This window comes from Clupea harengus, chromosome 12, assembly GCF_900700415.2.
Source record: "Clupea harengus chromosome 12, Ch_v2.0.2, whole genome shotgun sequence".
In the NCBI taxonomy this organism is placed as follows: Eukaryota; Metazoa; Chordata; class Actinopteri; order Clupeiformes; family Clupeidae; genus Clupea; species Clupea harengus.
In genome coordinates, this window is record NC_045163.1 from 20173419 (window position 1) to 20190535 (window position 17117).

Sequence of the window (17117 nt, forward strand, 5' to 3'; positions counted from 1 at the left end):
CATCGTCAAGGTAACCATGCCTGTTTTTCCTCTCAGCACCCCTCACACATCCACACACTGGAAACACAGGAGCTAGCGCACACAAAGCTAAGATATACAGTGATTAGAATATGGGGTTTGGAGGTTCTTTTCTACATCCTCTTTATGTAGAGAGAACATCCGTGGCAAGTCTGAGCCGAATTTTCTTGGGTGTTATACTGTTTCAAACAACAAACAGAAAGATGGCAAGTTCTCATAGGGCAGAAAGCACTCAAGTTCCCACATAGAAGAATAGAGAGAATAGAACATTTTATGGAATGTGTACATGATTAGACAAATGTATTGGTTATATAACTCCAGGCCATTCACAACTCTTCTCACCTGTTTCTCTACCCTCAGGAGAAGACGATCGAGGAGGAGAGGCTCATCAAGATGGGGGAGAGAGATGACAGTCTGCCCCCAGAGTTCAGGCCAAGCGAGGAGGCCCTGAAGGTAACCTCTCTCAGGCCAACTCCCACTAGGTGGTGCACTGATACAAACAGAGCAGCCTACATCCATTCACCTCGCCAGTCTAGTCCTAAGGTTTCCCCTTTTTCAGGAAGCACAAGGAGCTCTGTTGTCAGGGTAGCCTGAAGGAGGAGTAGCAGAGCTGAGTCACTTTAACACACAGTGGCTTTGAGATGTCTAGAATCTGATTACACCTCCCAATTTTGGAAAATGTGTGTGTGTGTGTGTCGGTGTGTTACTAATGTGAAATTGTACTTATCCCTCTTTGTACAGGCGTTACCTAAAGTCCAGCCAGACGTTAGACCCAAGCAGGTGTGTGACTTGAAGACATGAGACAGAGAAATTCTGATGAATTATATTAATATCAATTTAATAATTCATAAATGATTATTCATAAATAGTAACATATGTGTGTGTGTGTGTGTGTGTGTGCGTGTGTGTGTGTGTGTGTCTTTTACCCATGCAGAAGTCCATGGATGACTCTGCGGCTCTGGATATCTTGTCTGGTGATTTCTCCATCTGTCCTGCTGCACCTGCGCCTCCTCCTGCTGCTGCCCCTGTGACGTTTCCTGCAGTAAGACATACATGCTCACACACACACACACACACACACACACACACACACACACACACACACACACACACACACACACACACACACACACACGTACACACACACACACACACACACACACACACCATCACACACACACACATTCACACGTACACACACACGTACACACACACACACACATGCTCTCACACACACACACACACACACACATGCTCTCTCACACACACACACACACACACACACATGCTCTCACACACACACACACACACACAAACATGCATACCCTTTTTCTGTTATCCCTCTTTTCAAACCAAAGAGATGTAAAGTAACATTATGATCTTCCAAACACTCACTGAATTTATACTCTTAGGCTGCAAGTTCACAGTTAATGTCATTTTAGCATGTTGGACATCCATTTGCAGTCCTGGTGACACATGTTAACGTAGTTGTTTGTTTGTTTGTTTGTGTGCGTGTGTGTGTGTGTGTGTGTGTGTGTTTGTGTGTGTGTGTGTTTTGTTTGTTTGTTTGTGAAGGCTCCAGCTCCAGTGCTAGATGCCCTGGCGGACTCTCTGATACCCCAGGCGATTGCAGAGGTCACACCCAAAGAACAGAAGCCAAAGGTCAGCCAAGAAGGCACACACACACACACACACACACACACACACACACACACACACACACACACACACACACACACACACACACACACACACACACACCACATCAGAGGGGGAGAGCAGGAAAGTAAATGTAATCCATGACTGCAATTACGTATGGCGAACAACACCACTCTCCTGATTCTCCTCTTCCATTCTTTATTCTTGAACAATCACAAAAGAAAAACTAATTAAGTTTTTTTCTGTTATAGATTTGAAATTCAAACCTTAATCAAAGTATGATTCACAAAATCACTTTATACCAAAATCATTCAAATACCTTACCTTTTCAGTGATATTTTCAACTAACATGTGAATTAATTCAACGGAAACGGAAAATTCATTTAAGTGGAAGTATCTTAAAGTTTAGAAATACTTTCACTTTGACTAATGACTTGTTCACTTTTAACAACACAAGTGCTGATCACTCATTTCTTCAGTACAAATTGATCCATTTGTTTTATTCAACGCCATACATTACCATTTCATAGTCAACATCGCACACACACAAACATTCTAAAGGTTGCATACTGCCCTCCAGTGGATGTTAAACTCACTGCATATTTGTGTTATTTCAGGCAAAGAGTGGAAAGTCAAAGTCCAAATCAAAGGTAAATCCATCTTCAAATGATTAATGGGCCTTTTGGCACCTCTGTGTTGATCGTTGACAGTGCTCAATAATAACATTACAAATAACCTTTTTGTCTAACATCGCAGTGTTTTAAAAAGTGATAAAAAAAGAAAATCTGTTTTATTTGTTTGTGTGTTGTTTGTTTGCTTACTTGTTCATATGTTTTAAAACACGTATAATGTCACGTGAACTTGTTTGCAGAAATCGGCAACAGACGAATCATCCGCCCTGGATCATTTGTCCGACCAGCTGAGCTCTGATGTAGTGCCCACAACCCCGACAAAGAAGGGAGGCAAGAGTTAGAGAGCTAAGGTAATAAAGCCAAATTGGCCTTTATTAATCCCTGATCCATTACAATTACATCATAGGAGTTGCCTATTGTAAACAGACATTTCATTGTCATTTATTCCATTGTAATTATTATATTATCTAATTGTATTATATTATATTATATTTTTAAAACCTAAAATGTGTGTGTGTGTGTGTGTGTGTGTGTGTGTGTGTGTCTGTGTGTGTGTGTGTTTCATTCTGCAGGATACCAGTGCACAGCCTCCCCCCGCCATAATAAGTTGCATATTAAGTCAGCTGAGCTGCATAGAATCATCAGCGTTTTTTCCATGTCTGTTCTGGACAGAATACACTGACACAGGATGAAACCCATGTACACGCACGCACACACACACACACACACACACACACACACACACACACACACACACACACACACACACACACACACACACACAGGCAAACAGAATGAAATAGAAACAGCACATTCAACCCCACACGCAACATGAAACACGTCATGTGAAAGCCACCAACATGTGCACACCTACACGCAGACACACCTGCGACCACTTGTTCAAACACACTGCGAGAGCTCTGTCTTTCCTGCACGGTTTCACCTCGTACACTCTCACACTCTCGCACTCACTCACACACATCTCAGCTCCTCTCATGCAAGGTCTGTGATTGACAAGCTGCCTATCCAATCCTGAGGAAGCCATGCCTGGACGGTGCAGCTCACAAGGGGGTCTCACAGCTCAACAGCTTGGAGGCTGTCTTCTCAAATCATTTCTTGGAGTTTGGTTGCAGCACTGGGGTGTCTAGTTTATAGGTGTTAAATACAGGTGTTAAAGCAATAGGATATTGTGTGTGTGAGTTTATTTGGAGTGAGGGGTTGTGTATGTGGGTCTAGTGTGTGTGTGTGTGTGTGTATGTGCGTGTGTGTGTGTACATGTGTGAGTGTTTTAGGAGGGTGTCATCAGTCTTGTACACATACAAAAGTGTTCTATATGGATATCCGAATCAGCTGTGCACCTTGAGACACTAGTGTACAGCACTGTGTAGTTTAGTCAATGTAGTTTACAGCATTATAAACATTTACAAACAAACTGTTTTTCTTTATCTCAACTCTTCTGTTGGCTTTCATAGTTTATGTGAAAAAAAAAAAAGATATCTCAATATATATGTTGTTAAGGAAGGGATTTTTTTCGTAATTTTTTCTCATTAAGTGCACTTAAAATCCAGAGTCGTCATAGCCTGTACAGGAAGGCTGCTCCAAGTATACTGTAAGCAAAATGGCTTCCAGTGATGGTGTGACAATGCACAGGGGTGTTGGGTGTACAGTATCAAGTTGTCTGACTGGTGGTTTCACGTGCCAAAAGAATGGATCAATCTCATACAGCTTTGTACCCCTTTTGAAGCATCACAGGCTCCACAATCTTTGTAGTCATTCTAATGCTTAGGGAGGAGGACCTAGGATGAAGCTATCTTAATAATGTTTACATCCTTTTGTATACCAAGGGGATTGTGGGAAGTTGAGGTTTTTTTTTTGGTTTTGCTTGAGGTTAACCTCCTCTCCTGTACTCCTGCAAGAGTGGTCAACTTAACAACCAAAGTCCAGTCTTAGCTTGTATACTGGCCAGCTGTACAAATCTTCACCCCCACCCAGACCCGTCAACATAGGAAGCTGGATGCCCAAGTGACATGCAATATGAATGACATTTTTGTGCTAGGATTGTTTACTTATATCTTCTATCTGGGCTATACTGTACACACATCTATGCAAAGGACTGTGCCATTGGAGCATCATCATATTTGATTGGTTGATGGCACTGTATGGCCAAGATGGTGATATAGCTGCAGTCCTCTCTCTTCAATGTGCCTCTGTATGGAAGTGCAGTGATTTCAATTCTAACTGAACCGTTTTTTTTCTGCTATGAGGAATAATAAAAAGTGAATGATGGACGTGTGTCAAGTGTATGTTTGTTTCAGATTCAAATGGTGTGCCTTATAAAGCTAATGTCTAACTGTCATCACACACATAATAAGCTTTTAATTTGAGTTTTTGTGTGTGTGTGTTTGTATGTGTGTGTGGTGTGTGTTACTGTGTGTGTGTGTTACTGTGTGTTACTGTGTGTGGTGTGTGTGTGTGTGTGTGTGTGTGTGTGTGTGAGAGAGGACAGGACCTGCCCATGAGTTCTGTCACTTTATACCACATCTGTCCTGCAGAGGACACAGAGGCATCTTTAGAATTAAAAAAATATTGTTGAAGGAGGTTTTCTACTATTTGTAATCAAATCATTGATCGATTTGTCTATTTGCAAACCCACACATTAATGGTGTCATCAGAGTCAACCTTTGGGGACATGAACATGGCTCAAAAAAATTATTAAAAACTAATTATTTGAAATTGCACTGGTCCAACTATTTTGAATTTTAAAATACAGTAAAATAATAAACCATAGTGAAGTTGATCAAACAAGTCAAAAATGTTTTAAAATAAAAAGTTTATTTATATAGCATATAGTATACAGTGACGAGTACTGCTGAGATGAATATGTCATGGAACGTAGCTACATAGATAATTCTGATTATGTGTTGTTGGCTAGTACGTTAATGAAGTAGCCTATCAAAGTTTTCAATGTGGGCTACTTACTCCAGTAAACATCACTAACGTCGAGGAGGACTATTGTATCTGCTAACATTATGTACATTTCCTACACAAATCGAATCTGATGAAAATGAACTAAATGTGTTGTATCCTCAGAATGCATTGAAAATTTGAATACTGATGCGGAAGGCATAACGCCATGATAAAAACGTTTTATTGTGCACAGACAAAAATATATAGGCCTATAAAAGGAAATTGCGAACAAGCATATCTGCAAACTTGCAAAATACGACTTTCTCAGATGAGGCAAACGTGTAAATGCATGTGGTAGTCTAAAGCATAGACGAAGCCATACGTGTGGCGCTGCAGCTGCTTCAAAATACACCAGGACGTCTGAGTCAAAATCAAACCGATTGTTCTGTGGAAGCCCCTGTAAAGAGAGCAAAACGGAAAAATTGTCACCTGATGTACTTCAAGTTGCTTGCATATTCGTACCAAACAGATTGAGACTTGAGTTATGTGAATATTTTTGGGCTTGAGTTGTGTGAATATGTCATTGTAGTCCAAGGCTCTGTATCTAACTTTACGAGTGTGATATTTCAGTTACTGTCATCACCTCATCACACAATAATTATTCATTTATAATGAATTAATGTTGGGACCATTACAGACGAGAACAGATCAGCACAGGTACTGTTTTCTTTTCTCAACATGCTATTGTAATATCAAGCATCCTATTAAAATAATTTAACTTATAAATACATTTAAAAAATATCTTTTAAATGTTTACTCTGTTGTTAATTGTTTTGAAATTGGTTATTAAAAAATGTACCTCTCCCTATAGCAAAGTTCCATCACTACAAATTGAAATAAAGCACTAAATCACTATTACATTAAATGTACAATGGGTCTCTTCACGCATGATGACCCCTTCGTTTCAATTGGGCAAGGTGGAATTGATGACCTAGTACACAAGATGGAATCATTGATTACCTATTAAATAAGATGACTGCGCCCGGGATGTAGCATTCCTCCGTCAGTCCGGGGTCTGTATGTAGAGTACAGAAAATGATTTATTATTATTTATTATTTATGTATTATTATTTATTTATGTAACATTTGTGTATAAACACTAATTTTTTAAACATCAGAGAAAATATCTCCGGTAGTGAAGAAGACACGTACTGTCTTTTGTAATGATGAGGACATCGCTTGGTGCGGATCTCTGCACAGAGAAGAGAAGAGACATGAGACAGAGAGGGACCTGAACCTCAGAACTCAGCTAGTAGAGGTCAGAGGTCAGGAAGTATTAGAGGGAAAGTAAAAAAAAAAAGCTGAGAACAAGGTTATGCAGCATGATGACCTCGGATGACCTTCTACTCAACAGTCAGTTGCAGTAAAATTCACTTTGTTCATTTATTAACATCACTGCATCCTGTCAAACAGGTGAAATCATTCTGATGACGAAAGGTTTGGCAGGGCATATGCACATATGTGACACATACACATACTGTATACTCAAACCAGTGTGCTTTTACCAGAAGTGTTCCGGCTACCTTTGCTGCAGCAGAACCTGTGGTTTTATCAGGAGTATGTCAACTGCAGCTTAAAAAATATGAAATTTGCCAAAAAACACTAAAAAGTCGGACAGAGAGTTTATCTGATCTTACTGTTGTTGCTTAGTCCTCACAGTGGTGTTCAGTAAAAAAAATGGTTGACTAAATCCTTGCAATAACATCATGCAAACATTCACTAGGGCTTTAATTTGGGTATTTCTCGTTCCGTATCACTGAACTGTCATTTTTTCTTCTCTACAGGAACTAAAGTTAATGTAATGCTCTGCATGGGCGACGGTTGTGGAGGGCTTTAGTGAGCCGGTGGTGTGACTTTGGTGGCGGCACTCACTGTTGCAGATGAGCGACACGGCGATGAGGAGCACCAGGAGCAGGCCGCAGCCCCCCACCAGGGGAGCCCAGATCAGCATCTCACATCTAGTCTCAGGGTCCGCCTTTACCCCTGATGGCGCAAAGGGAAGCAAAACACTGATGGATTCTACTATCACTACCGTACAGAGGAAATGTGTTTGTTTGTTTGTTTGTTTGTTTGTTTGAATGTGTTTGGGAAATAAACAGAGATGAAGGATGCAAACCATTATGTTTTGGGCACACGCATGCCTTCGCAATAGTCTTCATAGCGGGTGTTGACTCAACAGGTGAACATGTTGTCTCGACTTTCTTCGGGGGGGTTGGTTTGATGTCTGAAATAATATATATTTAATGATACAACATGCTTTTCATGATAATAAGAATAGTAGTGAATCATACTCATAATTATTATTATAATTATGTAAATAAATAATTATCAATATAATATATCAGTAATAATCTCACCTGGTGTTCCCTGCACAAATGAGGCCTGGCCAAACTGTAATGCGTGGCTATTATAGTTGGCACAGCTGTAGTTGCCACTGTCGTGATTCTTCTTGAAGGACTTCAGTTTTAAAGTGTAGGTGTTTTTTATCTCTATATTTCCAGGCAAAGCAGGTTTTGAAGCCTGTACATTTTTTCTGATAGATGCTAGGAATTGTACTCCAGTCTTTTCTGTTACTCGAAACCACATGACAGTCAAACTTATGTCCTTTGTCACTTGACACTCAATTGAGATGTTGCCTCCTTCAGGAACAATTGTTTGTGAGGTACATGCTGGAAAACAGTAAAATTAAATGTTTTTTTTAATTGTTCATATTTTGGTTGATTTTGATATACTAAATGTAGTGAATTTTGAATTTTGTGACATAATTTTCTTCTTTCAGACACTTGAAAATGTATATTTTCAAAAACGACTCAAAATGTGTATTACCACATTTAAGAAACGTAACTCAAAAACACCACCTTTGACAAAAGATAAATCAACATTCACCACTGTTATTAGTTTAAAAGACTTAAAGAGAACAACAGACTAAATAATCTACATCTGCTGTGCATTCATTCATTTGAGCATTCACATAATATCTAGCCTTAATAAATTTACATAAAAACCATAAGCTGAATTTTTATGTAAAATAACTAGTTTGTCACTTTCAACACATTTCACTGAGATGACAAGACACACACATGCCCTGTTCTGCCTTTTAGTTCAGTCGTCCGTTTAATAGTTCTATCACAAAAACGAACCTCACTCACCATGTCAATCAAATAAAATCACTCACCATGAAGAATGCACAGAAGGATGAATATCTCGGTCCATTTTAGCTGCATTTTGACACGTCTCGTGGCGATGAGTTCCCCTTTAGACTGAGTGTCTACTCTTGTGACGCAGTCACAGAGGAAGAGAGTTCCACCCCAATACCCCTTTCTGCACTCATTTTCTTTTTCTCTTCCTTTTTTTACCTTCCTTTTATTCAGTATTGCTTTCACCATAAAAATGGAAGACATGTGTGTGCCACTTGCACAATCAAGGATTGCAGCAGTCACATAGTTTAAATTACGTTAAGCAGTGCAGATCCTTTGGTCTTCAGTAGTGTCACTTGTTTAATTGAGAAAAGATCTGATATTAGGGGTACTAACTACAACACTCCTGCCCATTTCTTATAACAAAAAAGGCTAAAAGTGTGTGAGTGTGTAGTGAGGGGTGGAGGAATCCTACACTTGCATTGCCTGACAAATGTACAGTACCTGGTGTCACTCAGCTGTCACAAATATTGAAAGAATATGGTAAAAAAAATTAAAAATAAAACACACACACACATTCATTCGCAAAAGCCACACATGTTAAGGCCTGTATTGCTATAATGGTGTATGCTGGTCTGTAAAAACGGAGACTGATCAAAATATAAAAATGTGCCTTCACATATAGGCCTAAGGTGTTTTCAGGACATCTTGCAGTACAGGAAGGCTTGCAGCTCGTACTTCTACGGTGGTCTACATGAGCCCACCAATCAGCACTGCGCAGCTCGTGACCCCGGGATCTTACGGCAACCGCAGCCCATCCGCGCCAGAGCGCCTTTTAGCGCAAGAAAAAGCGCGTGTGGTGCGCGCAGATGCGAGGAAGAAACTTCAAAGTAAATGCATAAGCCTACACACCGAATAAAAGTTATATTCAAAGCTATTATCTGTGAATGAGCCATAGTTAAGAACTACCTATGCGCAGATCACAATACACCTTTGTTACAACATAAAACTATGGATAAAAAGGTGGCGTGGATCAAATGCTTTGAGCATAAAAGATTACGAGACATGTACATTACTGAAGACTAGTTCACACTTATGTCGGTTGATCAGAAATCAATACTTCAAAACTGAACAATGAACAGCTAGTTTGTTTTTGAAGCGATACATAGATTAAAGTGTGTAGCTGTTCAATATAGGCGATACAATATTCGTAGCATTCTTTGTTCTGCATATTTATGTGGCTATCCCAGTAGTCATATGACTATTGAAAAGTTTAAATATATGGTTTAGGTGTAGACTATGGCATATATTTGCATACCATTGCATTTATAGCAGTCTTGGCTACAGTATGATTATGGAAATCCTATAAAGTTGTGACAAACACAATTTTGGTAACTTTTACCCTGATCACTCCCGGTAGCCAAAACGCTTCTCAAATTTCAGAAATGCTTAATGTCTAAAGTATGTCTAAGCCTACTTAATGCCAGAAAAAATGCAGTGCTCATTCTGAATATGTATTTATTTGAGGATGTTGCCCCCTGTTGGACAATGGCAACCTGTGAAACAAAGACAGGACTTTTGGAGAGATTAAATATCTTGGACATTATTATAATTGTTGTTGTTGTTATTATTGTTATTATTATTATTGCAATCACATATGTCATGCTAATGATGTTCTTATCTACATTAGTAATTCGGGTGCTGAACCAAATAACGTTAATTTTATAAATAATTTTACATTTTACATTAAGCTGCAATTTAGGATGTTTTCTACGTGAATCTACAAATTTCGCAAGCTGTTTGTGTAAGGTTCAGAAGCACAATGGAACGACCCCACGTCAGTCTGTCGCACTGATGACTTTTGACAACACGAATCTTTGAAACCCCTTGGTTCATTTCCTATGAACAGCGGAAATATGTTGGAAAGAATTTCATAAGGTCTGTGTATGCGTCTGTGTCTTCTTTACAGGACGTTGCAGTGAATGGGCCGTAGGCGTACTTTGAACTCTTTGGGTTGTAAGCTTTGTTGTGGAAAAACAGACAGCGTCGATACCACTCTTACATAAACGCGACCCTTCCAATGACCCGCCGCTGTTGTATCTGGATGTGACAGCACGCAGATATGTTTGCGTCACTAGGTCAGCGCCTATATGTGAAGTTGGCGGTAGGTTATATACATAACTCAGGATTAAGACGTTCTATTAGTGAAATGAATGTGTAACACTCCCTAAACATCGCGGATGCAGCTGAATGATTACTTTCAATACAGAATTATGAGACACAGGTAACAATCATACACAACCTGTAAAAAGCGTTCTCTCCCATAGTCTCAGAGAGGCTACAGGTTGCCTCCGTTTTACTTTTTGAAGTTTATTGTGGTTTTACCTGTCAGTTAAACAGACTAAGTAAGACATAGTGGAAACAGCAGTGAGAGTAAGACAAGTATCCAAGGTAAGTTGAGGTGCACTGAAGGCATATGACCTAAGTGTGTGAATAGGATGGTGAATAGTGGAGAGCAAAGCGCCTGGGTAGAAGAATGTTTGCCTTTAAGTGGGGGCCCTAAATGCTCAGACACTGCTTATCTGCATGAACTCTGGCATGATTACTATGGCTGAGTAGAAAAGTAAGAATATGTATTTGTATTTGCAGGCAGGAAGCCTGAGACAGCCTGAGCCTGAGACAGTGAGTTTCATGAAGCATGAACCAGAGTTAGGGTATGAAAATGCGGATAAACATATGAGCCACCTAGTGAGAATGTGTCCTCAGTTGTATCTTGAAAGAATCCCATGTGGTCAACAGTTTGCAAGCCATGACCTACAATACCAGCTTCAATAGAAGGCTCAGTTGTTACGCAAAGCCACTGATGACCACTGTTTCCACGGTTACACTTCACCTACAGACTAGTACTCTGTGCTTTGTGTACTTTGTGCTTCGATCATGCAAGATGTCAGTCCATTTTAGCTGCATTTTGACACGTCTCGTGGCGATGAGTTCCCCTTTAAACTGAGTGTTCCACCCCAATACCCCTTTCTGCACTCATTTTATTTGTATCTTCCTTTTTTACCTTCCTTTTATTCAGTATTGCTTTCACCCAAAAAATGGAAGACATTTGTGTGCCACTTGCACAATCAAGGATTGCAGCAGTCACATAGTTTAAATTATGTTAAGCAGTGCAGATCCTTTGGTCTTCAGTAGTGTCACTTGTTCAATTGAGAAAAGATCTGAGATTAGGGGTATTAACTACAACACTCCTGCCCATTTCTTATAACAAAAAAGACTTTCAAAATAAGGCTAAAAGTGTGTGAGTGTGTAGTGAGCGGTGGAGGAATCCTACACGTGCATTGCCAGATATGTACAGTACCTGGTGTCACTCAGCTGTCACAAATATTGAAAGAATATAGTAAAAAAAAACATAATAAATAAAAAAAACACACACACACACACGGGGGGCACTGTGGCGCAAGCAGTTGCCCCGGCCATATATAGGCTTGAACGCCCACAGGGACACAAGTTCGAATCCGACCCGCTGTCATTTCCCGATCCCACTCCCCACCTCTTCTCTCCATCTCATTTCCTGTCCAAACCTTCACTGTCCTATCGATTAAAGGCAAAAAGCCCAAAAACAAATCTTTAAAAAAAAATTACAATTTTAAACACACATTCATTCGCAAAAGCCACACATGTTAAGGCCTGTATTGCTATAATGGTGTATGCTGGTCTGTAGAAATGGAAGTGATCAAAATATAAAGATGTGCATTGAGCTTCACATATAGGCTTGCAGCTCGTACTTCTCCGGTGGTCTACATGAGCCCACCAATCAGCAATGCGCAGCTCGTGACCCTGGGATCGTACGGCAATGAGCGTACTCTTTGTGCTTCGATCATGCAAGATGTATGCTGTCCTAGGTAGCGTAACACTTCTTGCATGTTTTTTTGTGGCCTTGTTGTATTTTACTTTCGTTTTTGCCTCCTCTACCACCTCCCCTCCTCGGTCAGTAGTTCCTCTTCCATCCAGGTGGTACAACCCAGGGATGGATTACCGAATCGCTTGTGGGCTGTAAATCCTGTTGAGGTACAGGTGAATGCTGTTCAGGTGCTGTTGAAAAAAAAAATTATTACATTTAAGTCATGTTTTGTGAGCGCACAAGAATAGTTTGGCGCGCGAAGGGGGGGAGGAGGGCCTTTGACACGTCCAGGCCCAGGGCCCATATTTCATAATCCGTCCATGGTACAACCTGAGTATAGCTGAACACATGAGTTAACTTACTAATCAAATATCGCACCAGAGCACAAATAATGAAATAAATCTATAATCATCTGTCTATCATGCCATCATTTACTAATCATGCATGGCTCATAAACAATTTAACATTAGTTTACATGCAGGAGTGGTGGTACTGTCATGGCAAATAGTGTACGGGCGCCAAATAGTGTCCCACGTCATAATGGCTATGAACGACTCTTGAGTGACAGTTGCTATACCAATGCTAGCATTACGTCACCCAGACACTACGTAACCCGGACACTTTTTGGCTATCAGTCAGAGAGTCTCAAGAGTCGTTCGAAAGCCATCAGCTACTTTTTAGTCGCTTGATATTGTGCCTAAACTATGAAGTATTACGTTTTAGCTACACCTGCCGGTATCCTGTAAGTAAGCAAATTGCACCGGTTTTGCTAGGTTTAGCCACTAGCATCTCGTTAGTGATTAGCAATTCCTCCGTTTGCTGCTTTAAGAAAATCCTTAGCTACATCCCACCCTTTTTTGTCAGATCCACCCTCAATGTCTTTTAATTTGTTCTGGTGTCCTACCGGTTGTGCTATATAGTTAAAGGTGGTGCAAACAATTCCCTGTTTTGTGAAAATGTAATTGTGGGTGCCGTCAGATATGTCTAATAATCACAACACATTAAGGACTTTCTTAAACGGAGGAATTGCTAATCGCTAACGAGATTTCAGCGGCTAAACCTAGCGAAACCTGTTGAAATTTGCTTACTTTGACACTATAACAAACTAGTGAGTCAACCACTTTCCTAACACAGTCAAACATCAAGCACATGGTTGTTTTGCTTGGTTTATTGCAGGTAAAATACAGTCAAGCTGGTCTCAGGTAGCGAAGTATAATGCGGGATGCTCTGGGGTAAATCGCGTAAATCGCGTTATTGAGGTATTTAATGCAGCGCAAGTCTGACTCCCGAAAAGTGTCCGGGTGACATAATGCTAGCGTTGGTATAGCAACTGTCACTCAAGAGTCATTCGAAAGCCAATATTACGTCACCCGGACACTATTTGCCATGACAGTACAATGGAGTCATCTTGAGTGTTAATGAGTTGGGCGTCTACATTCTCTGTTTGGGACCATTTCCAAAAAACCTTCCATGTTTTGGAAATACTGATCTACACATACATACACACACACACAAACACACACACACACACACACACACACACACACACACACACACACACTAACACACATACACACAAACACACTCATGAAAAGACTCATAACATCATGTAGAAATACGAAGGGCAAGCCACATAATGGCGTTCTGTTCATAAACTGGCTTTCCGGTATGTATGTGTGTGTGTGTGTGTGTGTGTGTGTGTGCTTTCCTGTGTGAGGGGATTCTGTTGTTCTAGGAGCTAAACAGGTGGGGGGCAGCGGAAAAGAGACAGTCAGACAGAGAGAGGACTTATGACTGACAGGTTCCCCTCACTTTCCGTATCCTTAAGACAAACACATTCTTTTTCTGATGTTTCTTTCTCCCTCATTATGTTTTTCTCTCTCTCTCTCTCCGAGTTAATATTTTACCTGAGGACCCCTATTTGAGTCACAAACAACCCTACCAAGGATAAGACTTTTAGATGGAAATCCCAGTGTGTGTGCGTGTGTGTGTGTGTGTGTGTGTGTGTATATGAATCTTTCTATGTCTAGCGATGGGGATGGCCTGGGGATGCCCACAGTTATGACAGGCCTGGCTGACATTCCCCACCACATGAGAGAAACTAAGAGAGAATGACTAAGTGCTCATCCAAGAGAAGGAGACAAGGGTATACCTCTCTCTCTCTCTCTCCCACTCTTTCTCTCCCCCACTGTCTTTCTCTTAGCCACTTCAGCCCTGTGAACACCAGCAGAGATGCCAGTCTGATGGGACCTGTCCAGAGCTAGGGGTTAATGATAATGAGAGGACGACTGAGTACAGTGCAGTCAGCCTGGTTGACAGGAAATGGAGGCAAGCTACTTCCTGGAGACAGAGAGAAAAGAGAGAGAAGCAGCCGCAGGTAAAAGGCATGTGAGTACCTGTGCATTTCCATTTCATTATTCATTCAGGAGTCATCCATTGAGACATAGTTTAGTGAGGGCATGGGACAACGCCTCCTTGCTGTTAGCATCATTTGTATACACGGTGAAGTAATGCTATCTTTATGACCACTAGCATATCACATGCGTGTTCAAACAGTCTCATAGAACAGAATACACAGTCGCTCATATGCAGAATGCTGAATACTGTGTGTTTCTCCTCCTATCTCTCAACCAACCTATCTATGTTTCTGTCACTCACACAAACTAAAGTGCTGATAAGTGAAATAATGGTGGATGGCTGTGGTTAGTTTAGCTTTTGTGTACATCAGACCCTATCATCCATAACATTTTTGTTGAACATTATAAAGCGCACACACACACACACACCAACACAACACACACCCACACACACACGCATGCACACACACAAACACACACAGCAGCTTTGAAGCTTCTGATCAGACAGTTTCCAGCTTATTGGAGTGAAGAACAACTTAAAAAAAACACATAACTCAAATAACCACGCAACCTCATTATGGAAAGTAAGATTCCTTTATGTAGAAGCTCAGTGGCCACATTCTCAATAAAAAGAGTGTAGACTAAAACTATTTTCTTTTTCTGTTTGTCATGTTCGTGTTCATAACCATATCTGTATAGTACCATAATGTCATGAAAATAAATGTGTGTTGCTTTTATCATATACAGTAATTTGCCTGTCTCCAAAAATACAAAGTCAATATAGGCGATAAAATATTCGTAGCATTCTTTTTGTGCATCTTTGTGTGGCTCCCAGTAGTTGTATGACTAGTTTAAATAAATGGTTAAGGTGTAAACTTATTTACTGTTGTATTATGTACTGTACTGTACATGTATTATTTATGTTCATTTATGTTTGATGTAAGATGGTGTAGTGATGAACCTATACCATATAATTTTATATATTTATACGTCGAATAAATATAGCTTGTTAAAAATATGTGAGAATTAATTTCATGGAATATTTAAAAAATATATTTGCACTCTATTGACTGTATGATGGCATGGCATAGGAACAGTGTGGTTTATAGAGACGTTTTGGGCCAGGACATTATCATTGAGCACAACACTGCTAAACCTGTACTTCACTAAACACACTCAGATTACATTATCTTCCTGCTTAATATTTACTGAAAATCAATTAAGCTGACCACATGTCTCAGTGACCACAGGTTGTACATGTTAAACACATAAAACTATTCATTTTTCTCTCAGCGTCCAGATGTACCAGATATACAGCAGCACGTTCTGCATGCTGTATCTGTGATGTGCTTGCAGTCACACACACACACACACACACACACACACACACACACACACACACACACACACACACACACACGCACACACACACACAAACACTAGCTCTTATATTGCATCTTGAAATTATTTCAGCACCATGTCAGTTGTCTTTTATTACTTGTAAATAAATATGAATACATTCAATTGAAATCAAATTAAACTGGTCTCATATTGTGAATGGCTTCGTACTGTTGATTTAACTAAAGAAAACACAAACTTTGAAGATCTTACTACTTTCTGGAAATAGCAAGATCCTCAAAGTTTGCAATTCATTCCTTAAAGCAACAGTATGCAGGAATGTGCCACTTAAGGTATGTTTTTATAGTTAACTAGCTTTTGTATTAACGTTAAATCCATGTTGATAGTATATGGTCATGTAAAAGACAGATTAACACACGTCTCCTTTGCACTGCGCAGTACTGTGGTCAGGGTTGGAAGCCCTTGCATAAATGAAAGAAAAGCTTTAACAGCACGGTTTTGCCAATTTTGATGCCAAATGACAACAGTTAAAAAGCTAGCAAGCTAGCAAGCTTTTAAGTGCCAGCTGTGCTGTTGTTGGTGTGTGTATGCCTTTAAGAAAATTAGCTCACTATAGTCTTAGACCAAAACCCATTACTGCTGCTGTAATGGTTCATCAGTGTCTGAATATAAGTTGTTTTCTTATATGTACTGTATGTATATGTTTGCATGTTAGTTTTGTATTGTATATTGTACTGTAAATGTTTCTCTATCCCCCTCAGCTTCATCCGAGTATGTGAGTAAATCAATAAATATATTTATTTATATGTGAATTGTAATAAAATATAAATACAACAAGTTTGGATTCCATGTTTTATGAAATCAAAGGTCCTGTAATTTCTTAATGCTCACAAATATTATGCACAACACCATCCCTGTAGCCGTACATGTGCAGTATCGATAGTTTACTCCATTGCATTAACTGATTTCCTATATGAACTGTTACTCTGTAAAATCTTTTAGATTGTTCCCTTTCTTGATTTTATCATTTATAATTATAGTATGTATACACTACAAATGTACAACAAATGAAATGTAGTGCCTT

The 17117-nt window shown here is 39.8% G+C and overlaps 2 protein-coding genes across 18 annotated transcripts in view; one reads left to right on the plus strand and one right to left on the minus strand.

Annotated features, from left to right (window-relative positions):
- The window catches only part of cast (calpastatin), a 45267-nt gene extending 40672 nt beyond the window's left edge, over nt 1-4595 (plus strand). For all 16 annotated transcript variants that reach the window (XM_031577291.2, XM_031577280.2, XM_031577283.2 and 13 more), the window contains 8 exons: nt 1-10; nt 379-471; nt 760-798; nt 953-1060; nt 1594-1680; nt 2295-2327; nt 2549-2659; nt 2882-4595. The exon at nt 1-10 is cut by the window's left edge and continues 95 nt beyond it. In XM_031577291.2, coding sequence (XP_031433151.1) covers nt 1-10; nt 379-471; nt 760-798; nt 953-1060; nt 1594-1680; nt 2295-2327; nt 2549-2650 — 472 coding nt within the window. In that variant the 3' untranslated portion in view covers nt 2651-2659; nt 2882-4595. The remainder of the gene's footprint in view (nt 11-378; nt 472-759; nt 799-952; nt 1061-1593; nt 1681-2294; nt 2328-2548; nt 2660-2881) is intronic.
- Nucleotides 4596-5122: 527 nt separating this feature from the next.
- Nucleotides 5123-8624, minus strand: cd8a (CD8a molecule). Of its 2 annotated transcripts, none has more exons than XM_031577697.2 (7): nt 8452-8624; nt 7634-7945; nt 7399-7500; nt 7149-7259; nt 6429-6468; nt 6237-6291; nt 5123-5673 (listed from the first exon to the last, which is right to left on the minus strand). In XM_031577697.2, the coding sequence occupies exons 1-6, from the start codon at nt 8498-8500 to the stop codon at nt 6240-6242; spliced, it is 666 nt and encodes a 221-aa protein (XP_031433557.1). In that variant the 5' UTR covers nt 8501-8624; the 3' UTR covers nt 5123-5673; nt 6237-6239. The 2 variants fall into 2 exon arrangements, with proteins under 2 accessions (XP_031433557.1, XP_042565386.1); XM_042709452.1 differs by having other exon boundaries at nt 7393-7500.
- Nucleotides 8625-17117: the final 8493 nt, after the last annotated feature.